General features: G+C 44.7%; 1 protein-coding gene and 1 pseudogene across 3 annotated transcripts in view; one reads left to right on the top strand and one right to left on the bottom strand.

Annotated features, from left to right (window-relative positions):
* The window catches only part of LOC147900802 (uncharacterized), a 72,624-nt gene that overhangs the window by 20,947 nt on the left and 26,916 nt on the right, over positions 1 to 24,761 (top strand). For 2 of the 3 annotated variants that reach the window (XM_087376174.1, XM_087376175.1), the window contains exons 2-3: positions 2,306 to 2,430; positions 21,075 to 21,292. In XM_087376174.1, the coding sequence (XP_087232300.1) occupies positions 2,347 to 2,430; positions 21,075 to 21,292 (302 nt within the window). In that variant the 5' untranslated portion in view covers positions 2,306 to 2,346. The remainder of the gene's footprint in view (positions 1 to 2,305; positions 2,431 to 21,074; positions 21,293 to 24,761) is intronic. The other variant, XM_087376176.1, reaches the window with a different exon arrangement.
* LOC147900803 (uncharacterized) lies at positions 16,866 to 20,721 on the bottom strand (annotated as a pseudogene).

Raw genomic sequence — 24,761 nt, 5'->3', positions numbered from 1 at the left:
CAAATACAAATCGGAAGATACCCACGGTGTTGGTTGTATGGCATGGTCAGCCTCTATCCGAAGCTACCTGGGAATCCGTATATCAGTTGCGGAGAGTGTTCCCAGATTTTATCATTGAGGACACTGATGTTTGAAGAGGGAAGGATTGTTACGCTCTAGCCGAGGTAGCATGACCTCGGAAGAATCAGTCGACATTTCCCTTAAAGGATCTATCTTTGTAATATATTTGTTTGCGCTTCATGTAAATGATCGGGAGGGAATTAATGTCAAGGTCCTAGGTAGCACCAGACTAGGTAGATCTAAGGCCAAGGGCTGATAGCACCAGACTAGGTAGATCTAAGGCCAAGGGCCTAGTGCAAAGATTGTGCCTAGGAGCAAAGGATTTAATGCATCCCAAGAGAGGGGTGAAATGTTGCATTAGGAAGGCCCTATCTGGATGACATGTGGCATCTAGATCTATCTAGGGAATTGGGGCTTGTTGAGGCTCGAGAGAGAAGAGAAGGAAATTATTCACGTATGATTTTGAACGGAGAATCTCTGTCTGCTCGTCAGCCTCAGCGAGATTTGGCTGGGAGGTGATACATGGTGCTGCTCCCGTGACACGAAGTAGAGATTAATAGATAGGTAGCTGTTACACTTGATGTGGTATCAGAGTCACCCTCTCTTTCCCTCGCTTCCTACCTTGGGCAACCATGGAAGAAAGGATGGCCGAAAAATGAAGCTCTATTGGGAACCCTCTCCCTTCTCCCCTTCTCTCCTTCATTTTCCCTTAGCCTCTCCATGGAGATTCTGGAAGAGTTCAAGTGCTGCTGATCGACTGCATGCTTTGGACTGGATTGAGGATTCTTGGTCGCATGCTGGTAGGCGATTTTGGGGGCTCAAGACTGAGGTACCTTGTGGCTGAACGTCGCTAGAAATTGGGATACATCAATGGGTTGCTGAGGAGGTGTGAGGCTGACGGCTTCGTGGCATTTCAGACATCATGTGTTGGGAAAGATTCGACGCAGGGCAGTTCGTGGGTTTTCAGCGCACCATCGCATCATCATGAGGCCTACTTGGCACGCCATTCACAGTAGCCTCCATTCTGAAGCGTCATTTCTGCCGCCACTTCGCTGTTCCCTGCCCGTGAACCTGTGCAAAACTGCCCCGAAACCCTAAAATTTTGCTATCTCAGATTTCTGCTCAGATTTTCAAAAATTTTGGGGGATTTCATGATCTAGGGGTTCTATACAGCTACTAGCATCCTTCCAACCAAGAAATTTGGAAAAGCCCCAAATATTGATAAACCCTAATTTTCTGCTAAACCCTAATTTTACAGATTTAGTGCTTTTCTGTTTCTTGTCTTCCCTTGGCATAATTGAAGCCTTTGCTATGTAAATATTTTTGGGGATTCTAAAATCCATGTAAAATCATCATTTATTTTTATTTCTTATTTGGGGGTTTTGCTACCTTAAGCAAAATTAACCCAAATTGAGGCTTCTTTCCGACATTTGGTGATTCTGATCGGCATTTTGAGAGTCACCATGTGAGTGCTCCATGTAGCTACCCCATGGACTTCATTGACACATCTTTTGGGGCATTCGTGCCTAGCGCTTCATCGACTCGTAGGGATGTGCACACATGTGCATTAGCTACTTGGAGGACATCTCTTACTTCTAAGAGATCTATTTTTTATTATTCCTACAGCTTGATGTATTTTGGGGTCCTCTGTCCTGGGTAGTCCCCCTAAAATGATACGTATTGAGTGTTAGGTTTTCATTGAGTCTAAAGGTCCTCTGCCTTGGATAGTCCTCCTAAAAAGATGTATTGGTTTTCCTATTTCTTTGGTGTGTGGCTTCCTAACATGTCCTGTTCTGAAGCCAAGGGGGGATGTATTGTGGGAGTCATATGTATTGGCTTTGATAGGGATGTTAATATGAAGCCAAAGTGAGTCTAAAATGAGTGTTCTAGGTGGTCTAGGTGTGGTTTTATAGTCTAGTGAGTCCTAGACATGCCACGTGTCACATTGGGAGATATCCCATAGACATTGTGACTTTCTAGAGTCTAGTGGCACACTATATAGTGTTGTACTTGTCTTGAGTCTTAATATATCAGTCAACATCAAGCTTTATTCTACATGTGAGTATTTATGTGAGTATTTTGGTTATCATTGCCTTGCACTTGTACTTTCTTTCCATTTTCATTATGCTTTCCATCTTTCCATTCCGTTCCTAGTGTTAGAGTGATGCTCCCCTCTCCACATGTCCCTTCATTATCATCATGTCATAATTAAATGGTCAATGCCTATTTCTTTCACTTTGTGCAGGTTGAGGGGAGCTGATTTTGTCTGCAAAAGGAGTAAAGAGTATGACGACAAGAGTACTTGTCACTGATATGGTTAAAAGTGGCTCTCTTTTGTATGACATATTAATAGAGGAGCCTAGGCTAAAGGTGAATAGATACCTTATATATGGATGCTATGATTATGGATTTCCATGAAGAGATTTTGATCAATTAATTTGGAGTGAATTAATTTTGTGATGCATTAAAAATTTCTTGGTGTTACTTGCCTTAGGGTTATTTTTATTATGATTCTGGAGGACTACTTTGAGGAAGCTTATCAAATTCACAGTTATGTCTTGTGCGTTTACAAGGGAAGCAATGCAAATTTTCAATGCTAAGATAGGATGATTTGTTTTCTGGTTTACTGAACCTAAACATATGAGTGCTAAATGGGACCAGATTTATTGTCAATTGCAGGTCTGGTCTCTTGAGCTTGTCAACTTCATTGCTATAAGGAGAAATTCCAACCATTTGAATGATCCCATGGCTTACCCTTCCCACTCCAATTCATTAGGCTCACCCTTCCCACTCCAATGCATTAGGCTCACCAGTCCAAGATGCGCAACTCTAAAACACATTTCCAAATATTGATGCCAAGCCTGTGTTGATGTTGACTGTGTTGACACAGCCAGCGAACAGTCATAGAAACTGCCAAAAATTGCAAGCTTATCGAGAATTCAAACTGTCGAGCCGTCATCTATTGCTCAATGGATTCAGAGTGTATTTGTTCTGCTTCCACCTTGTGGAATTCATGACCATGAGGCAGTATTGAAGCAACACGGCTGCCTGTTTGTAATAGATCTGAGACAAATTCGTCAAAGGGATGTCAAAGCAATGGTGGGGATTGTGCAGATGACTGCATGAGACTTCCACATTTGATATAACCTTTTGAACTTTTGAACATTCGTCTATAGTTCAATGGCTTCCACATAGTACCTGCCTACAATATAGTGTATATGAATTCATTAAAGGGTAAGGGGTTGGGGTGGGAGGGGTTGCATAGGGAGCATGAGGGCTGGAGTGAGTGGGAGAGGTAGGGGGACAGGTAGCGAAGAGTGAGGGAGCATGGAGTTCAAGCCTGAGAGGTGGAGCATGGAAGGTGAGGGTGGAGTGAGGTGAGATTGTGTAAACAGAAAAAGGGATGGTGGGGTGAGCATGGAAGGCTAGGGGCAAAGAGAGGGAGAGGAGCAAGCAAGGAAGCAGAGTGACATGCTGCAATTCGCCCTGTTCGTGGGGCGTAGGCTTTTTTCTTGATTTCAAGGTTTTATTGGGGAGAGGAGTAAGCAAGGAAACAAGAAGCACTTCCTAATTGGTGTTCGCCACCCTAGGATGGAGGGTTTTTGTTGATTTTCAAGCCTTTCTTTGGGTGAGAAAAATGGATGAACAGGAGCAGGCATGGAAAGGGGGTGGGGAAAGGAAGAGAAGTGTAGTGAGAAAGCTAGAGAACGAGTAGAGGGGTTAGTAGGCTCTTTTTCTTTGAGTTCACCCCAAACCCCCCCCCCCCCCCCCCCCGGTCCCCCCCCTGTCGCCCCCCTTCCAACCTTAAGTGTGACAAGCTACCCTTGGAGCAAACTATGTTGGGAATTGGTGAGAGAGAATAGATGCATGATGACTCAAGATATGAGAACACAAGATGAAGCCAAAATGGTGTTCTATTCATTATGAGAGAGGTAACTCTCTTTCTTTTATAGAGTGTGTGGGAGGTTGGCCTAAATCAAAGGCACCTCTCCTACATCAAAGGAGATCACTCCTATATCATAGGAATTCCTATATCATAAGCACCTCCTTAAGAGGGGGCCTTGCATTACATCATCACTTATGTCATGGTCCAGACACCTCATAGTGCTTCACACACACACTTTTTTTAAAAAAAAATTTAGTGAAAACTTTTGATTGATTATATTACAAGAGTAGCGACCTCAAAACAAGGCAGCCGAAATTACATCAGCTGAAAATCTCAGTGTATGCTAGATATACATCATGATCTATACAGTGCGTCTGCAGACAATCAAAGAAGGATTGCTGCAGAGAACGCTTTAAAAAGCCAAACAAGGAAAATATAGGATCACTAAAGACTTTACAGTTCCTGTCTGTCCATAAAGTCCAGAGTACCCAATAGCGAACCCAAACAAAGAAAAGATGAAACTCCGGTTTGGGTGGATCAAAACCAAAGAGCCAGAAAGACTTTCCAAAAGGAACAGTCGAGAATCTCGCTCGCAGGCGCTGTCGAAGAATATCAATGAACTCACGAGAATATGGACAAAAACAGAGTAAAGGAGGCACAATCTCCTAATACTTCACACATCTGTGGCAACGAGCGCGCCGCGCGCGCGCACATTTTTTTTAAATATAGTGAAATCTTATATTAGGTCTCTTTCTGTGAAAAACAACTCTAGAGCTTCTAGGTGTCTTTGTAGGCCCGCCGCTAAGGGGGATATGAGGACTATGTCATCTGCGTAAACCAATATATGTATCATCAGATCAACAAGGAGTGTTTCTCACCTCCTAGATGATCAATAAAAGTTATGATCTCATCAATGTAGAGCCCAAATAGTGTCGGTGAGAGGGGGCAGCCTTGCTTCACTCTGTTCATGTTCTCAATCCAGTCTGACAGGCCTCCAAGGGTGCGTACTCTCCCTTTGACTGACAAATATAAGCTCATCACCCCTCGGATCATATCTCCTGGGATCTACATCTTCTAGAGTCTTCTTATCATGTGAGCTCATGGGAGTGTATCAAAGGCCTTCCAAAAGTCTACATAGCAAGTGTAGGCTTTCTGGGATCTCGATCTTGCCTCCTCGATGAAGCCCATAGAGTGAAGATGTGGTCGAGTGGGATGCTGCCTCCGGAATCCAGCCTATTCCAAAACCCGCTTCCCTTGTGCTTTTGTGTAGAAGCTGATCTCTCTCTAGTACCGATCTTATGTGTGGCCAATCACGAAGGTGCAGTAGTTTCCTGTTTCCATGGGATCATTACAATGGTGGTGGTACTCCAAGTAGGAGGGAAGCCGTGGCATATGTGCTAAGATCGGGGCCACAGAGAGAGAGAGAGAGAGAGAGAGAGAGAGAGAGAGAGAGAGAGAGAGAGTTTATTAAAGTCTTTGAAAGACCGATGGGTCTATGAGACTGTGAAATAATCCTAATACAAACAAGCAGTGTGGGTGGAGCTACTAAACGAGCATCCACTCCAATGCAGAATGCAAATGATAAGTGCTGAGTGCTATCATGGCAGAATGATGATCGTCTACACAACACCAACATCCGTCGAGGGGGATGAGGTAGTGAAGGTATAAAGTCAGAGATAGAGTGCTGGAGGCTGGTCCGCGGACATGGTCCTGTGTCGTCTCCTGCTCGTAGCTCTGCGTCTGATAAGGGCTATAGTGACCCTTGTCGGTGGAGCCCTAACTCTGAACAGGGAAGGAATATTCCCAAGTGCAATATGTGCATCAACCCTCTATCTGAGCATTGTCGTGTTGCTGGCTCTGTGTCACGATCACAGCGGGGCCTAGTGGTGTGGGAGTCCGCATGGTCTGGTTGGAAGAACTCAATGAATGAGCTCTGAGAAGAGTCTATTAAGGAAGTTAGAGAGAGAGAGAGAGAGAGAGAGAGAGAGAGAGAGAGAGAGAGAGAGAGAGAGAGAGAGAGATGATATGATATGATTGTATTAAAGTTTGTGTGAGACCCTTTAGGAATCCAATGAAATCCTTACAAAATTGTTATGCATTTAGTACTTGTGCTGCTAGCTTGTGTGCTAGCCCAAGTACCTTGTGATGGTGTTCAAAACTTCTTTTAGGTAGCTTCCTAGATTTTTGGCTGGCTGTTCCAATAGATTTTTCAGAATTCCTTTGGTATTCTCATATCCTTCTTTGATGTGTGCATAGGCTGTGCATCTTAGCACATGTTGTTCATTTTTCTACCTCCCCTGTCGACCAGATTTTGCATGTTCGTCCCTCTCTAGGGATTTAGAGAGAGAGAGAGAGAGAGAGAGAGACTTATATTAACATCTTTCGAAAGCCTCACAAACCTATAGGACAAAGTGCACACATCCAAAAAGCTTTTATATCTCTGAGTGAAAGAGAGACGAGGAGTGTACAAGGAATCTCAGCTTGAGTTTATTATAGCACACTACTATATTCCAGTCCTACTATGAAGAGGCCTTTATTACATCATTTTAAGACTGAGAGTCTTTTGGTCTAGATTTGATGTCTCTGTTTAGTGCTATTCCATATCGATAAACAGCCCACTTCCTTTTGAGCTTCCTTTACTCTAGTCAATCCTGCATTTCTTGCCTTGAGCTGAGTCAGGTTGAGCCCCTCTAAAATCCACGTCCGGGTACATCTCAGCTTGTTAGTTTGTTTGAGAACCTTGCTCCTTCCTATCCTATCTTGAAAGACTACATTTTCTTGTGCCCCTTTTGGAGGACTTAAACTATGTCTTCTGAATCTCACTCAATCTTGGGGATTATCTCCTTGAGGTGGTAAATCTTTGTTTCTATGCTTCCATTTCCTATAGTCCAACCCTCAGGCAGCCCTCCTAGGTGTATAACCCGATTATTAGCAGCCCTGGTTTCTTGCTGTTTTGCCTCCTTGTAGACATCACATTTGTTAATCTTGTTATTCACAGTTGCTGTAAATTCTTGCTTCATAGATTTGAGCTAGGTGGTAACTATTTGCTTCATAGGTTGTGGTGCAGGTGTACTACATTGCTGCAAGACCTCTTGAATTACTTCCCCCCTTGCTGTTAATGTCTAAACTTTCCTCTCTAGAGTGGCAATTTGGAGCTTGGCATCTCTGAGTTCTTGCTGCTGCTGCAGGAAGTAGATCTTCTCCTATGGGTCAAGCTTGCTCTGAAATTTGTGGTAGGTCAAGTCATAGGGGGAGGGCGTTGAAGCTATGGCAGTGTAGGAAAGCTTCTTTGGAGTCATTTTTACTACTAGAGTCAAAATGGTGGGTTTCCTATTCATAATGGCCTTGAACTATAGCTTACCCCCCCCCCCAAGCTATGTAACCCCTGAGCAGCAATGGGGGATCACCCCAACTCAAGGTGAGAGAGGCGGAAGGGAGGCTGCTTTGAAAGCCCTCTTGTTCTGCTGCGACCTAGGGGCTGCCGCTGTGTGGATAAAAATGTAAATATACTTTTCACTTGTTGCATGCTGATGGGTAGGTGCATAGCTATGTACATAGCTAGTTGGTGGTGGCTTTGAGCTATGGACACTCTTATAAAAGACTCTACACTGATGTATATGTTTTCTTGAGATGGTAGATACTTCTATGGGGCCTTTTGGGAAATGATGAAGTGCAGTGTAGGTGCAGACAAGTCTTGTATAAGCTGGGGACAGCAGGCTTCGTATGGTGAGCTTGGATACGGCTACACAGGTCCAAAATCATCAGCTAATGCAAAGAAGGCAGACCTTTTGGAGGGCATGGATGTTCTTAGTGTTGCTTGTGGTGTTGGTCACTCACTTGTGGTGGTAGACAGAACAGACTTTGAAGAACATTTGGAAAAGTTCGAACTGTATGAATGCTCACGTGGGGTCTTGGAGGCCATGGAAGGTTGGGACATAGGGAGCAAAAAGATGAGTGGCTTCGAAGGATGGTTGACACCTTTCAACGAAATAATATTCTGCCTCCATCAGCAATTGTTGCTGCAGGTTCTGCATATTCAGCGTGTAAGTGCTTGGGGTGGAGTTTTTTTCGGTGTGCATTTGAGACGGGTAAAAAAGCATAGATCTTGAGAAGCTACGTGGAACGTGATGTGGCCATGCAAGCACACGTAGCCCTCTACGTGAATCTGAAAAGAGGAATGTGGGTTGACAAATTCCTCACGGGGGGGTTGGAAGCGTCGGGGGTGTGGAGATTTCTAAAGGGAGGAGAATTGAATTCGGAGGAGGGAGGCTCGTAGGGGCGCAAGGTCGGGAGGGGAAGCGGGTTCGGTGAACAGGAGGACTACGAGGAAGAGAGCTTCGGGGGAGGCCATCGCGACTGTGGGAGGATGGAGGGATGACAGAGGGAGAGCTAGGTGACGGTGGGCGCAACAGCGAGCTTGTTGGAAGGATGGGTAGTGGGAGAGCCTTACAAGAGCCGGGGAAGAGCTCTGTGTGTTTGAGTCAGAGTAAGTAGCTGTGTTGGGTCATCGTGTAAGAGATGATCGTAAATGACGAGCGACGGGGGTGCTGCAGCAAAGGAAGTATGGGCTGACGCTAATTCGGGGTACACGCTTGCTTCAAGGCTGACCGTAGAAAAGCTTTAGCCAAGCATATGCCCGGTGACGCTGAGAAGACCTTTGCACTGGAGGTTCCCAGAGATGGCAATCTGTTTGTAGTTAGCTGAGCAAGGTTACTCCATAGTCAGGACGGATGTTATTTGCGCGTGAGCTAATACGAAGGATGTATGGGCTGGTTTAAATCCTCTGAAGGACTGCTGGCGACGTGAATTATTCTGTGAGCAAGAGTAGAGGAATTGATGGAGGTCGCGATCCCCAGTGGGTGATTAAGGCCCTTCTCATTGCTTGTGAATTGACTCGAGAAGGGCTTACGTACAGAGCTGCACGACACTGAAGTTGTAGGTAGTGCATGGGTTGATCACCTAAGGTCGAAGGAAGGTCACGGTGGTGTGCGTGTTGGTGATGAAGAGCTAGACGAGGTTGGAGCTTGAGAGCATGGGCTTTCAATAGTTGCGAGTTGGAGGCAGAGAGGCCTTAGCCAGGAGTGCCGGAAGCTGGTCTTTAGCCCTGTCAATGATCTATGCTTCTCATAGTATAGGCCATGAACATAAGAGAAATTGAGTTTGTTTTGGGAATTTTTGTTTACTTGAGAGGGTGGTGGTTCTGAGCATACAAGGCAGTTGATCATTTGATGACTAAGAAGCCAGGGGCAGCAGGGACTAGTGCTTTCAGTCATTCTCCGACCAAAGAGTCTTCCAGACCAGGGATCTAAGTAGAAAAATGTTTTTGGTGTTTGAGATGAACCACAGGGTGGAGGCAATTATTGTATCCCGACATGTGCAGTATGAAGGAATATATAATGAAGTGACAGAGAAGCAGTGGATTCTTATTCTACAGATAACAGATAAGGTAGCTGCAGTATTGGAGTTTTCCAAGAGTCGGTGGCCGAGAGATCTGTTTTATGAGATAGATATGATACCAAAATATGAGTTTTTCTAAGACTAGAGTATAGATATCACATCAGAGTAATTTGAGTGTGGAATTTGATTTTGTAGATATTTTTGTGGAAGGAGATAGAGGGATACCAGTAGAGGAGTTATTGGAGGAAATGAAAAAAACAAAAAAATGTATTTTTGTTTAGAGGTAGAATCACAGTATGATACAGTGTGCTTCAACTGGAACTTTCAGTTTGAAGAAATCCTCAACTTTGAAGCACAAGGTGTGTGGCACCTGCTGTTATATGTAAATGATGAAGAGTGGCAGGGTGTTGTGTTACCAGCAATGGAAGACCTTCTAGAAGAAATTCTCTAGATGAGTCTTTGTACAGATATTGAGTTTGATGAGTGGATATAAATACTAAAAAACAGGAAAATGAATATTCATGTACTTGATCTTGTAATTGGGTCTATATGTGCAGAGCATTGAGTTTGGGTAATGATGTACATGTTGAAGTTTTATACTCTGAGTAGATTGATCTGCCATTGCCATCAGTAGGACGTCTTTTGGATAATGTGTTTACTTTGAACTTGTCCGGGATGAAGACCTGCAGGGTTGAGGGAGTACATGGTATCGGGTGTTTGGGGAAGGGGTTGAGTATATGGAAGAGATTGCAGTATAGTGCTCTATCTTTTTTGTAATCATCTTTTTGGTGCCTCCACGAAGGAGGTTCACTTCGGTTTACAAGACTGAAAGAGCAGATGTTCTGAGCTGTGTTGCAAGCAATGGGGAGAAATCCACACATGAGAGTGATACAGTGTGAATGGTGTGGAGAGTGTGGTCACAGGAAGGACAGATGCATTGAAGTCCAGTTATGTGTGATCTGACTCCGTGCCGTAGTGCAGAGAGCTTTGAAAGTGCTTGCCCGCAGGAAAAAGAATGCTCTTCGGATGCATAGTGAGCTTCTTTAGTAGTGTGTCTGCTGTTGCTTTCCAGTTTTGTTGTGGTTGAGATAGGCCAGGGTGTGGTAGTTGAAGGATTGTGAGGATGGCACAAGACTTCCCAGAGTACTGGGGGATGCCATATGAGAATGCAGTAAAATTCCCGGAAAAGATGGAATTTACAGCATTTATGAAAGATAGGGCAACCCCTGAGATTTTGTTTCAGATCTTGAATTATTGCTTGCAGGGAGATGCAAAAGCATGGTTGCAGACTCAAGTTGCTACCTTCAGGACTGCTCATCCTCAACAGCAAAATCCGGAGTATACAGTGGTGAGAGCGGCTTTCCTTGCACGGTTTGCACAAGCCAGAAGCCCTAATGAAGTTTGGAAAGAGCTGTGCAAGGTGAGGCAGGAGGAAGGGCAAGATGTGAATTAGTATCTAATCCAATTTGGAAGGTTATGGAGTTTATGGTGTGAAGCTCTTGTTCCAGAGATACCACCTCAAATGATCAAGCGTGATCGTTTCATAGCTGTCCTAAAGCCTACACTCAGATTGAAAGTGGAGCTGAAGAATCTGGAATGTTTTAAGGATGCTGTCAGAGTGGCCAGGGAGAAGGAATGGAAAATCCAAAGACTGAGGCAGCTTGGCATGCAAGAAGAGCCTAAGCATCTGATTGGAAGTCCAGAAGTAATAAAAAATTATGCAGAAAGAGAGCCAGTGTTTGTTCCTATGCAGGATGGCTCCCTGAAAAAGGACTTGCATGATGCTGTAGAGCTTATGAAGTCACTTAGCCTGAATTGGATGGAGACTGCAGGAAGAGGAAGAGGCCAAGGTGTGCAAAATAACAGGAGAGATGTACAGGCTGGGAGTGAAGGAAATTCAGCTGGAGTAGATAGAGGACGGGGATACATGAGCAATGTGAAGTGCTGGAACTGTGGAGAGTGGGGACATATCAGCCCTCATTGTGATAAACCAGCAAGAGTAGGTGGAGAAGTGTATCCTATAATGCATAAGACAAATGAAAGGTCATGAGACTTTAATGTGGAAGTGAAGGATTTGAATCAACCCTCTACCAGTGGAGTCAAATGGGAAGATAAAGGAAAGGGGAAGGCAATCAACCTGATCAAAGTGGAGACTATTCCAGAGATCGTGCCAGTGGCAAAGAGAACAAGTAGTGCAATAGGAGAAAATGGACACTCTGCAAAAAAAGGAAAGCATGTGGAGTTTGATCTCAGCCCTCAGTCTCCTAAAAAGAAAAGTCGGAGGCCCAGGAAACATTACAAAACTTCAGATTTGTATATGGGTCAAGGACAGGAGGAATACACACTGATGAATGATTTGAAGGGGAGGACAGCCAATATAACTTTTGCACAGTTACTTGGTTTGTGCCCTAAGCTCAAGAGAGAATGGAAGAAGTTGGCTAATCCCATAAAAAGTAATGAGCAGGAGCCTACGAGAGGAGAAACGGAGATGATGTCCGTGGAAATCTTCCAGATTTATGCCTTGCAGTGGATGCATGGTGTGGAGTATGAGTGTTGGAGAGGCATATGTTGATGGCGGTGCACAGATAAGTGTCATGACTCAGGCATGTATGGAGAGGTTGGGGCTAAAATTGAATGCACATTCAGATTTTAGGCTCCGATTGGCAAACCATGTGAAGGTGAAGTGTCTGGGTATATGCACAGGAGTAGTAGTGGATGCTTTTGGAGTATCATGTTGCATTAATTGCCACATTATGCCTGCTGGTTTGGGAGCATACCCGCTGATTTTGGGCAGACCTTGGTTCAGACAGGTGGGAGCAATACCAAACTGGAAGATGGGTACAATTACAGTGCATAATAAGAAGGGAAAAGCCAAGAAATTTGATATGAGCAGCAGACGAGAAATAGAAGAAGAAGCAGAAGAAACAAGCATGGAAGAGGAGTTAGACAGTGAGACAGAAGAAGAAAGTACTACATTTGAGGAGGGGCAAGTATCATTTCTATTGAAGGAGTCTGATGCATATGAATTGCAAGCAGCAGAGATACAAGAAGCTAAGGAGGAGAGTAAGCTTGAAGATATGGATAACTTGATGCAACCCCCACCTTCCCAAACAGAGAGAGAAGAGATATTGCTGTCCATGCTGAATTCCAGTCTAGAAGAAGTGGAGGAGGAGGAGTATATGAAGGTCATTCGTCAGTATGCTCAGCTATTTATTACCTGACATGAAGAGATCTAGGGTTTCAGATGTGAGCCAATGCACATTGAGCTAAAAGAAGGTAGCAGGCCTGTTTTTTAGAAATTAAGGAGGACAAACAGAGAGCTTTTGCCTGTGCTGAGAGAAGAGTTAAATAAGTTGCTCAAGGCGGGGCTAATTTATCCAGTGGAATATTCAGATTGGGGCAGTCCAGTGGTAATCATTCCTAAGCACACAGGAGGATGGAGAGTATGCATTGATTTCAAACCTCTCAACGCGGTAACAAAAAGCAATCATTATCCTCTTTCTTTTATTGATGATATATTGGATAGAGTTGCAGGGTATGAGAAATACAGTGTGTGTGATGGATATTCTAGATACTTTCAGATTTCAATTGCAGAGGAAGGTCAAATAAAAACTACATTCATCACACCCTGGGGTTGCTTTTGTTACAGAGTAATGCCATTTGGATTGAAGAATGCACCGGCATGGTATCAGGAGAATACTGATGAAGTGTTAGCCCCTTTCATTGATAAATTTGTGAGAGCATTTCTAGATGATATATGTGTGTACAGTTCCAAGAGAGAGCATGCATGGAGGCTGGATCAAGTGTTCCACTGAATGGATGAAGCAGGAGGACAATTCAATCCACGGAAGTGTCATTTGGGATGCTCCAAAGTGAAATTATTGGGACATGTAGTATCTCAAAATGGCATTGAACATGATCCAAAGAAGGTGAAAGCCCTTATCTTACTTCCAGCTCCCTCTACATCTAAACAGTTGCAGACTTTTGTGCAGAAAGTGAAGTATATGACAAGATTCATACATTTAGTCTCTCAGCTGTTGTATCCTTTGCAACAAGCTATGAAAGAAGAATCTCTGCAATGGAGTGGGGATTGTGAAGCAGGGGTCAATAGAGTGAAGGAAGTGTTGGGAGAGATTGCTTGTGTGAAAGCTCCAGATTTCTCTCAGACCTTTTATGTGAACCCTTCATTTGGACCAGATGCTGTGGGAGCTATCTTATTGCAGAAAGGGGAGGAGTCCCTACACATGAGGCTTGTATATTATGCTAGCAGAGTAAAAACAGAAGCAGAGAGAAGATATATAGAGGCAGAGCTAATTCTATCAAGCTTGGTGTATGCTTGCAGGAAATTCAGGGCATAACTTATCTCGAAGCCATTTGTGGTTTTGACTTGCTATCCTTTATTGCCTCAGGCTGTTAATAATTCAACACTTTCTCGAAGCATGATGAAGTGGTTGGTTGAGCTACAAGAATATACTTTCTCATTTCTGGTGGAGAGCACTTCCAGAGCCACACTGGCAGATCTGTTAACATACAAAGAGGGTCCCATTTTGGTGAAGGAAGTGGAGAAGAAGATAGATAAGGAGGAGCATGCTATCATTCCAGGAACATCTATCTTGCATTTTGATGGCTCATACAGGAAGAGTTTACATCAAGCTAATGGAGGCTATGTGATTACTGATTCAGAGAGCAAGCTGATTCAGAAAGAGGGAGTTCATCTGGAAGCTGGAAGTAATAATGAGGCGGAGTATGCAGCATTATATTAGGGGTTGCTGGCTGCACTTAAGCTGAAAATTCAGAAGATAATGATCAAGGGAGATTCTCTACTAGTTGTAAAGTAGGTCCTGGGAAGTTGGCAAGCAAGAAACCCGAGGTTGAGAGGGTATCTAGCCAAAGTAAGAAGGCTGCTTCAACAATTTACAGCATGGGATATCCAGCATGTGCGAAGGGAGGATAATCAAATGGCACATGAATTAGCTTAGGAGATGAGTGATCAAAACCCAATGATAGCAAGGCTTGAAGATCCACGGTACAGAGGGAGAGAATTCTTGGCTCAGATAGTGGATTTCTTACTTACTGGACATCTACCTTAGGAGCTTAAGAAGAGTCGGAAATATCACTTCATACGGAAGAGCAGACATTATATGATGATTGATGATGAGCTTTACATGAGAGGGGCTGATCAAATTTTGAGGAGAGTGCCTTGGAGAGAAGAGATATATTACATACTGTCATCCAGTCATGAAGGAGCTTGTGGAGGACACTATGCTTTTAAGATTACACTGCAGAAAATACTTCTGGAGGGTTATGTGTGGCCTTCAATACAGAAGGATGTGCAGCATTGGTGTAGATCCTACCATGAATGTCAGAGGATGGGAAAAAGAATGCTTAAAATGGAGCCGAGAAATATTATGCTGGTTTATGATACTTTTGAGAGATGGGGAATAGATGCAGTTTGTCCTCTATCCAGAACTGCCAGAGGGAAATGTTATATGTTGACCGCAGTGGAGTACTTATCAAAATGGGCAGAGGTGAAGGCAGTAAAGAGAGTGGATAGCAAAGGGGTTGCTGATTTTATATATGAACACATATGCTGCAGATTTGGAATTCCCCTGGAGTTACTTTTAGATATGGTCCGGGATTCAGAGGAGAAGTGACGGATTACTTGTGCAGTAAGCTGAATATAAATCATTAGTACATCACTCCATATTACCCTCAGTGTAATGGGTTGAATGAGAATTTTAATGGAGATTTCAAATTGATGATGACTAAAATGACGGGAAGCCATACCAAAAATTGGAACTTGGAGATGAATCAAGTCTTGTGGGCATACAGGGTAGCGGTGAAGCATAACACTCAATTTTATCCTTTTCATTTGGTGTATGGGAAAGAAGCAATATTGCCATTGGATGTGGAAATACCAACTTTGAAATTTTTGGTTGAAGAAGGATATGCAGTTATAGAGAGAGATTACTGGCACTGCAGTTGATGCAATTAGACAGGGATTTGGCTTTTGAGCATTATGTCAGAGTGCAAATGCGGAGACAAGAGTTGGAAAAAAAAAATTAAGAAAAAAGAAATTGAAAATGGAGACTTAGTTCTCAGATACAATAGCAAACTGGATAGTACATTTCATGCTGCTTTTCAAACCAAGTGGGAAGGTCCATACCGAGTGGAGAAGAAATTTGAACATGCAACTTATCAATTGACTGATTTAAATGGTAAGAAACATAAAAAAAGAGTCAATGGTGTCCGGTTGAAGAAATACTTTGCACGGTTAATGGTAGCACTGAAAGAGGAGGATCATGAAGATAATGAGCTATGGCAGAACCGGTGGAAGTCAGTGCAAAGTGAAGAAGAAGAAAATTTGGATCTTTCATCTCTTCTCGGCTCACTGCTGGACATGAATGTTGCAGGAGAAGAAAGGGGTTGCTAGAGATGTGTGGATAAAGATGTAAATATGCTTTTCATTTGTTGCATGCTGATGGGTAGGTGCATAGCTATGTACATAGCTAGTTGGTGGTGGCTTTGAGGTATGGACACTCTTATAAAAGATTCTACATTGATGTATATGTTTTCTTGAGATGGTAGATACTTTTATGGGGCCTTTTGGGAAATGATGAAGTGCAGTGAACGTGCAGACAAGTCTTGTATAAGCTGGGGATAGGCTTCGTATGGTGAGCTTGGATACGGCCCCACAGGTCCAAAATCATCAGCTAATGCAAAGAAGGCAGACCTTTTGGAGGGCATGGATGTTCTTAGTGTTGCTTGTGGTGTTGGTCACTCACTTGTGGTGGTAGACAGAATAGACATCGAAGAACATTTGGAAAAGTTCGAAGTGTATGAATGCTCACGTGGGGTCTTGGAGGCCATGGAAGGTTGGGACATAGGGAGCAAAAAGAAGAGTGGCTTCCAAGGATGGTTGACACCTTTCAACGAAATAATATTCTGCCTCCATCAGCAATTGTTGCTGCAGGTTCTGCATATTCAGCGTGCAAGTGCTTGGGGTGGAGTTTTTTTCGGTGTGCATTTGAGACGGGTAAAAAAGCATAGATCTTAAGAAGCTACGTGGAACGTGATGTGGCCATGCAAGCACACGTAGCCCTCTACGTGAATCTGAAAAGAGGAATGTGGGTTGACAAATTCCTCACGGGGGGGTTGGAAGCGTCGGGGGTGTGGAGATTTCTAAAGGGAGGAGAATTGAATTCGGAGGAGGGAGGCTCGTAGGGGCGCAAGGTCGGGAGGGGAAGCGGGTTCGGTGAATAGGAGGACTACGAGGAAGAGAGCTTCGGGGGAGGCCATCCCGACTGTGGGAGGATGGAGGGATGACAGAGGGAGAGCTAGGTGACGGTGGGCGCAACAGCGAGCTTGTTGGAAGGATGGGTAGTGGGAGAGCCTTACAAGAGCCGGGGAAGAGCTCTGTGTGTTTGAGTCAGAGTAAGTAGCTGTGTTGGGTCATCGTGTAAGAGATGATCGTAAATGACGAGCGACGGGGGTGCTGCAGCAAAGGAAGTATGGGTTGACGCTAATTCGGGGTACACGCTTGCTTCAAGGCTGACTGTAGAAAAGCTTTAGCCAAGCATATGCCTGGTGAGGCTGAGAAGACCTTTGCACTGGAGGTTCCCAGAGATGGCGATCTGTTTGTAGTTAGCTGAACAAGGTTACTCCATAGTCAGGACGGAAGTTGTTTGCGCGTGAGCTGATACGAAGGATGTATGGGCTGGTTTAAATCCTCTGAAGGACTGCTGGCGACGTGAAATATTCTGTGAGCAAGAGCAAAGGAGTTGATGGAGGTCGCGATCCCCAGTGGGTGATTAAGGCCCTTCTCATTGCTTGCGAATTGACTCGAGAAGGGCTTACGTACAGAGCTGCACGACAGTGAAGTTGTAGGTAGTGCATGGGTTGATCAACTAAGGTCGAAGGAAGGTCACGGTGGTGTGCGTGTTGGCGATGAAGAGCTGGACGAGGTTGGCGCTTGATGCATGGGCTTGCAATAGTTGCAAGTTAGAGGTAGAGGGGCCTTAGCCAGGAGTGCTGGAAGCTGGTCTTTAGCCCTGTCAATGATCTATGCTCCTCATAGTATAGGCCATGAACACGAGAAATTGAGTTTGTTTTGGGAATTTTTGTTTACTTCAGAGGGTGGTGGTTCTGAGCATACAAGGCAGTTGATCATTTGATGACTAAGAAGCCAGGGGCAGCAGGGACTAGTGCTTGCAGTCATTCTCCGACCAAAGAGTCTTCCAGACCAGGGATCTAAGTAGAAAAATGTTTTTGGTGTTTGAGATGAAGCACAGGGTGGAGGCAATTATTGTATCCCGACATGTGCAGTATGAAGTAATATATAATGAAGTCACAGAGGAGGGGTGGATTCTTATTCTACAGATAACAGATGAGGTAGCTGCAGGACTGGAGTTTCCCAGGAACCCCCAGTGGCCTAGAGATCTGTTTTATGAGATAGATATGATACCAGAATATGAGTTTTTCTAAGACTAGAGTGTAGATATCTTTTTCTAAGACTAGAGTGTAGATATCACATCAGAGTAATTTGAGTGTGGAATTTGATTTTGTAGATATTTTTGTGGAAGGAGATAGAGGGATACCAGTAGAGGAGTTACTGGAGGAAATGAAAAAAACAAAAAAATGTATTTTTGTTTGGAGGTAGAATCACAATATGATACAGTGTGCTTCAGCTGGAACTCTCAGTTTGAAGAAATCCTCAACTTTGAAGCACAAGGTGTGTGGCACGTGCTGTTGTATGTAAATGATGAAGAGTGGCAGGGTGTTGTGTTACCAGCAATGGAAGACCTTCTAGAAGGATTTTTCTGGATGAGTCTTTGTACAGATGTTGAGTTTGATGAGTGGATATAAATACTAAAAAACAAGAAACTGAATATTCATGTACTTGATCTTGGAATTGGGTCTATCTGTGCAGAGCATTGAGTTTGGGTAATGATGTACATGTTGAAGTTTTATACTCTGAGTGGATTGATCTGCCATTGCCATCAGCAGGACCTCTTTTGGATGATGTGTTTACTTTGAACTCGTCCGGGATGAAGACCTGTAGGGTTGAGGGAGTACATGGTGTCGGGTGTTTGGGGAAGGGGGTGAGTATATGGAAGAGATTGCAGTAGTTATAAAGGCAGTAGTGCTCTATCTTTTTTGCAATCACTGCTGGTGGTGACCCTACTGGTTGCCATGTGTGCGAGACCTAGAGATGCTGCCATGCAACCCCAGCCCTGGAGCTGCTGCCTGCAACCCTGCTGCTGCTGCGCAGCGCAGACGGTGCGGTTGCTTTGCGCCCCTGTACACCGAAGGGGGGGGGAGAGAGGGAGATAGATATATATTAACGTCTCTAAAAGGCCAAACGGCCTATGAGACTAAAACAGTTGATACATCTGCTAGTGTTGTCTCATTAAAGAGAACAACAAAATAAATAAGCTGAAGGCTGAGAGCTACTAAAGGTACTTACAGTCAGAGGGACTGCAAGTGACCCAAAACTAATGAAATACCAAGCAAGTATTTACTAAAAGTACCAATTGATCAGCATAGACAGAAAGCTAATCAATAAAAGGGTTGCACTCTTCTTATGTCAAAAATCCCAATCATGGGCAGCTCTAGGATCTCATAACTCGGTGCCACACGTTTCCTGTGTTTGGCAATGATGGCACGGATCCGATGAAGATATGGGTGCCGGGCACGGGGTCTTGGGAGCCTGGGCCTCCATGACCTGGATATGGCGATGGCTCGGTCCAAAATCACACCACTAGAGTGTGGCAATCTGCCTGTGTGTGATAAGGTGGTGGTGGCACCAGGGGTTTCTGATGGCGGGGAGGGCATAAAACTAGCTGAGGTGCTGGCAGTGAAGAAGTCTCTGAGTGTACTTTGCCTGGGTGGGGCTGGTCTCGGTTGTCTGTCTCCCAACAAAGTCTCTCTATGTCGCTTGAGCTCTGATAAAAACAAACCCAAGCATTTTTTATCTTCGTACTCCATCACCCTACGGAGTGGGCCAAATCCTTTTCTGAATAGACATTGGTATCTTCCTCGGATTTCATAATATAGCGTGCATCTACATACGTAATGCTCCTCTGTCTCCTCCTCCTGCTGGCATAACTGACATATCCGATCCTGAGGGGCTGTGTGGGTGTATCTCCCTGTCTCTATTCTCAACTGATGTGATGAGGTTCGAATTTGGCCAATAATACTACGTAGCCCGTGAGATAGGTGTGTGTCCATGTATGCTGGCCTGGCTATAAGTTCATCTGAAGATAAATGAAGAAAATGGCTTTGGTAGTATGCCATCTTCTTCCCTAAGGGCTCATGTGGTCTAGTCCAGGTTCTCTCAGTCTCCAACTTGACAATATCAGCTCTAATGATCTTGTTTCGGTCATGGCGAGACAGGTCTAACTTGGGACAATCCAAACTGTATTGAAAGGGTGGGAGTGCATCCATTGTCAACTCATGCTCGACAAAGCATCTCTGTAGCTGAGTGTACCAGCACCATGTTCGACCCTCCTTTGCTAGTTGCCTGGATGATATCATAGCCAACCGTGCATATCTGGAGCCAGGTAGATCCCACAATCTATGTATGCAAGTTACTACCTGGAAGAGAGCCTCAGTCACTAGTGGAGAAGCTGCTAATTCAGCTCGTATTATCGGATGTGGTACAGATGGCTTGCTCCGGATCATGCGGCAATCAATGTCACTAATGGCCTTTCCAATCTCCTCCACTCAGTTGCACCCCCTACACTGGGGCCCCATATAGCTGCACCGTAAAATAATGTGGGCACCACCAATGTCTCAAACAACCATAATTTTGTGCGTGGCTCTTGAAACTGTACATGTGCACACTGTCTCTCTAGTGCCCGCAAAGCTGCATAGCCTCTATCCAATCTGGCATCAATCGCGGCTCTCAGTGAAAATTGTGGACCAGAAAAGATCACCCCGAGGTACACATAAGATCGTACCTGCTCTACTGTCTCACCTTTGAAAGTGAACTGTTGTGCTGAGCGCGTCACCCAAGCCTGTGTAGTATTAAATACCATCACCTTGGTTTTCCCAAGGTTTACTGTTAGATCCCTGTCCTCACAAAAAGCATGTAGCGCATCTAAATGTCTTTGTAATCCTTCCGGAGAATCTGCAATCAAAACTACATCATCTGCATAGAGCAGTATGGGTATCAACACTCCTGCTAGGTTGACTCCGGGTCCTCCTATCATGTTGATATACTCTGAGAGCTCATCAATGTATATGCCAAATAGTGTGGGAGAGAGAGGGCACCCCTGCTTCACGCCAATAGTACTCATAACTGCATCTGACAGCCCTCTAGGTGCTCTAACTCGGCCCATCACCGTCTCGTACAAGGCATATATCCTCCATTGCATCTCATGTGGTACTCCAATATCCTGTAGTCTTTCCATCAGCCTGGCCCGTGGGATTGTGTCAAATGCTTTGCGGAAGTCTACAAAGCAACAATATATCCTTTTATGATGATGTTTGCCTGTCCGAACATAAGTGTGTACCTTCAAATATATGATATTCTTTTCTACTATTAACATCTGATATGTGAAAGTGAGTATGCTTATATACAATGACACTGGTGTATCTGTGTGCACAGTGCACACACGTGTGGGAACAAGGTGCTTAAAATACTGATTCATATTACGATTCATTGTTGCCAGTCAAATATAGGGTTCAAAGGGTTCAACTTTGACCACCTGTAATATTTTTGTTCTAGGATGAAAGGTTGAGGGTAACCACCAACAATATAGATCTGGATGAAGTGGAGAAGGCCTTAAAAGAGGCCATTGATTCAATGCACGAAAAAATTACTGTTACTGGAAAAGAGCTGTTGCAAACTGAAGCTGATGAGCAGAGTTTACAGTCAACTTTAAAGAAACGGAAATTGGAGCTAGAACGGAGTGAGGAACGGCTTGCTACCTTTATGAATGTGAGGTTAGATTAAATCTTTTTTCCATGCATTATCCATTAGTTTCACTTTCTAAAGAAAGCTATATATCAAAATCAAATCTTGTAGATGTTTGGTTGCAAGAATTTATGAGTATGACAAAGAAGTGCACTTGTTATGTTGTGGAAACTTAGTAGGTCTTTCTTTCTTCAAATCTCAACGTTCCCCTTCTGGTTGTTTCCAATGTGAATGCCTTAGGGCTCCTCCTCATTTCGACGAAGAAATGCCTGCTTCTTCCGACATACGAGACGTCGGTACTTACGTACCGTTCTGGTGTGTTCGGGAGGTGACATCTCGTTTCAAGTCGAAGCTGTTGGCGATAAGCCTTGCACTCCTCATCGTACCAGTTGTTGCAGGGTACAGAACCAAGAGGTGGTGGTCTAGTGGACCGTGTGGTGAGGGGAAAGATTTGGAGGGCAACCGAGAAGAAGGGAACCTCCTCCACTCTATTAGAGTGCCCTACTTGTATGGGCCAAAATGACTTACTCGGTCCCCACTGAATCTCTCGAAGAGTCTAGCTCTCCCAAAACCAGAGGTATCACCGTGCCTCCTCCTGTCTTGGCGAGACTGGAACTTGTGCTGAAGAAGTATAGTTTTTATCACTAGGAGTGGAGGGACTACTGTAAAATTTGAATCCTAAGGGGCACCCCTATCCTAAGAAACCGTGTGTAGAAGTGAGGGGGGCTCGACACAATGTTGAGTACCTCCCACCATGACGTTTGTGATCATAGCATCAATCTCCACCATCCAGTGCCTGTCCCCCTCAAATGAGAGTGCCCAACTTTGTTCCTTTGCCTCCATGGGAAGGCAGCTCTAGGCCCAAAAATGACTGGCTGAGCCACTATCCCACTATATCCATTAGAGTGCGTCCTTTGCCCCAACCCGAGTCCCCCTTGATCCCAACCTCTGGATGCCATATAGGTGACTTCCGCTCAAACGCCTCCCAATACCTCGAGTTGGTACAAATAAGCCTTTAGGACAAGTGCTGCCAAACCTTGTTAATGCTTCGCATCAAGGGGGAACCTTTCTCGGTGAGGGGAGCTTTTGAGAAAATCCACCTGTGGGACTATTGCCACTAAACCTCTTGTACAGGGGTTGCCTGTGAGAAGCCCTCGGTGAAGCAAGAGCTTCTAGGGCTCTAAGCACAGGGTAAGGCCGTGTATCACCGGCTTACCTAAAAGGGCTTTGCTCTGCATCTCGGGGTCAATGATGCTAGGTCCTCCTTGTTCTTGGGAAAGGATCACCATGAACTTACCGACATACTCATCCACTAACTGAGTCGGCTATTGCTGCACTAAACATAGCTCTCTCCAAATGCCATCAGGATCTCTGACACACATAAACCTGTCTAGGAAAGTTGTCCTCACCTCTGGATAAGTCGGGTTTCTGTGAGCACCATGATCATCACGCATCCTTGCAGAGAAAGTGTGCAGCCAAGTTTTCGCTTCTCCCAACAAACAAAAGGATAGAATCTGAAGAAGGACTTCTGGAGCATTCCTGTCTTTAATAAGAGCTGTGAACTCCAAGCACTCTAAAAACCTCTCTGGATCTTCATTGGGCAATCCGTGAAATCAAGGAAATTTATGAGCCATCTCTCCTCTTAACTAACTTATCTCAAACACACTTCCAACCAGAAATACCACCCAACCTCTTCTGGGAAGAAAGCAAAAATAATTACTATACTGAAGAAAGCTTACCTTGCATCTGACTGGCATTCTTCTTCCTAAGAGCAATCACTTTCAAAGCCTTTTGAACCTTAGCACGGAGACGTATCACCCGAAGTTCAACATCAAGGCATCTATCTCTCCTGTGTCCACACTCCCCACATAACTCACAATGAATCACTCTCATGCGAGGCTTTGTCTTCATAGTTTCAATCCCTAACCACACAAAACATTCCCCAGCCAATTCTTCTGGACCGTTTTGTCTTGAGTACCCAATCTCAATTCAAAACTCCTCCTGTCCCCAGCAGGATTGCCAAAAAGATGATAAGAAAAAAAAGGAAAGACTACCAGGAATTATGTACTTCACCACGTCAGATAGCTGAGACTTCATAGGGATCAGCTGCAATGTGGGCTCGTAGATGATGAGCTTATGAACCAGATTCCAAAGTATGTCTCTTTGTAATAGGCACCGAGACAAACCCCCACAAAAAAAATTGGCTGAACATGGATCACACAGACTCAAAGAGAGACAAAAGACTACACAGCCCGAAACAGACTGAACTTAGAACTGAACTTCCCCCCAAAACTCAGAAAACAGTCAGCCTCAGAATACTATGAACCCACAGCCCACATGAAGGCTATCTTCGTGACTCTTCAAGATATCAACCCACAAGCTAACCTTATCATATCTTTCCCAAAATCATCATCGAGCACTAGCAATGATGCAGCCCGCCATCTCTGGAGATTCTATCAGTTGAGGTCTCTGCAGCAACACCCGGCACCCGCATGTGGCCAAAGGCCTCACTATTTCCAGCTTTGAAGCAACTGAGTGCTCACACCACAACTAGCCAACCCGTGTGCACATTGCAGCACCCTCTTACTCACACACAACCTCTGTCCAAGGACCTCCAGCCAGCATAAATGACGCCACAGCCATATAGCTCCTTCCAAAGCAAACTGCCTGCATAGTCATCCTCCTCAAATCCAGCAGCTCCCAATAAGAGCAATAGCCAGTGCTCTCCACGCTAGTCTGCTACAGCTCGTCGCTCATCTCCACCTTCACGACTTCTCTCATGCTCATAGAGCTCATGGAGCTCACGCCTCTTCAAGGTCCTTCAGCCTGTGTAGTAGCGACGCCTTCCCCATGAAACCAAGAAGCGCATGGTGCATACTCTCTGTTGCTCACAGGCCTCTGCGTCGCTCTGAACCTCCAGCCAGCAGAAGCACCTCAAGCAGCTACCATAGAGTTCGCTACAAGACTCCAGCCAGAGCCAATTGTGCCATAAAGTTCGTCAACATGAAGCACCTAGAGCCCATCTACTCCAAGCTCCTCCAGTCGAAATCCCACCACAACTTCCCTAGCTCACAAAGCTCTCTTTGTCAATACACACGATGTCTTCATGCACAGGTTTCAGCTTCCTGCTCACGCATGACCTCCCATCAACAACTGCGAGCCTCTCCCACCTCTCTGATTGTTCCACCTTTATTTCTCAGAGCCCCTACCTACGTAGATTCTTCCAGCGTAAAACCGAATCTGCTCCCAGCCGCCATCTCCACGTAGCTCCAGCTCACAGCCTAGAAGCTCCCCTTCATCCATCACGTAGCCACCTTGCATGTGCAGGATGCCTTCCCAATCAGTCCAGCCACCTAAGCCTAATTTGCCACCTCATCAGTGACATTTTACCACTCTCAAGACATTTCCCCCAAATCACATTAAATGCACATTTTGGACCTTTAGTCACACAATTCCCACACACATTAGCATGCACATTAAAGCTTGCATGCAACCCCG

The sequence above is a fragment of the Dipteris shenzhenensis genome, chromosome 6, assembly GCF_047967505.1.
Source record: "Dipteris shenzhenensis isolate YYH24624 ecotype China chromosome 6, Dip_SZ_1.0, whole genome shotgun sequence".
In the NCBI taxonomy this organism is placed as follows: domain Eukaryota; kingdom Viridiplantae; phylum Streptophyta; class Polypodiopsida; order Gleicheniales; family Dipteridaceae; genus Dipteris; species Dipteris shenzhenensis.
This window is presented reverse-complemented; position numbering and strand designations above follow the sequence as displayed.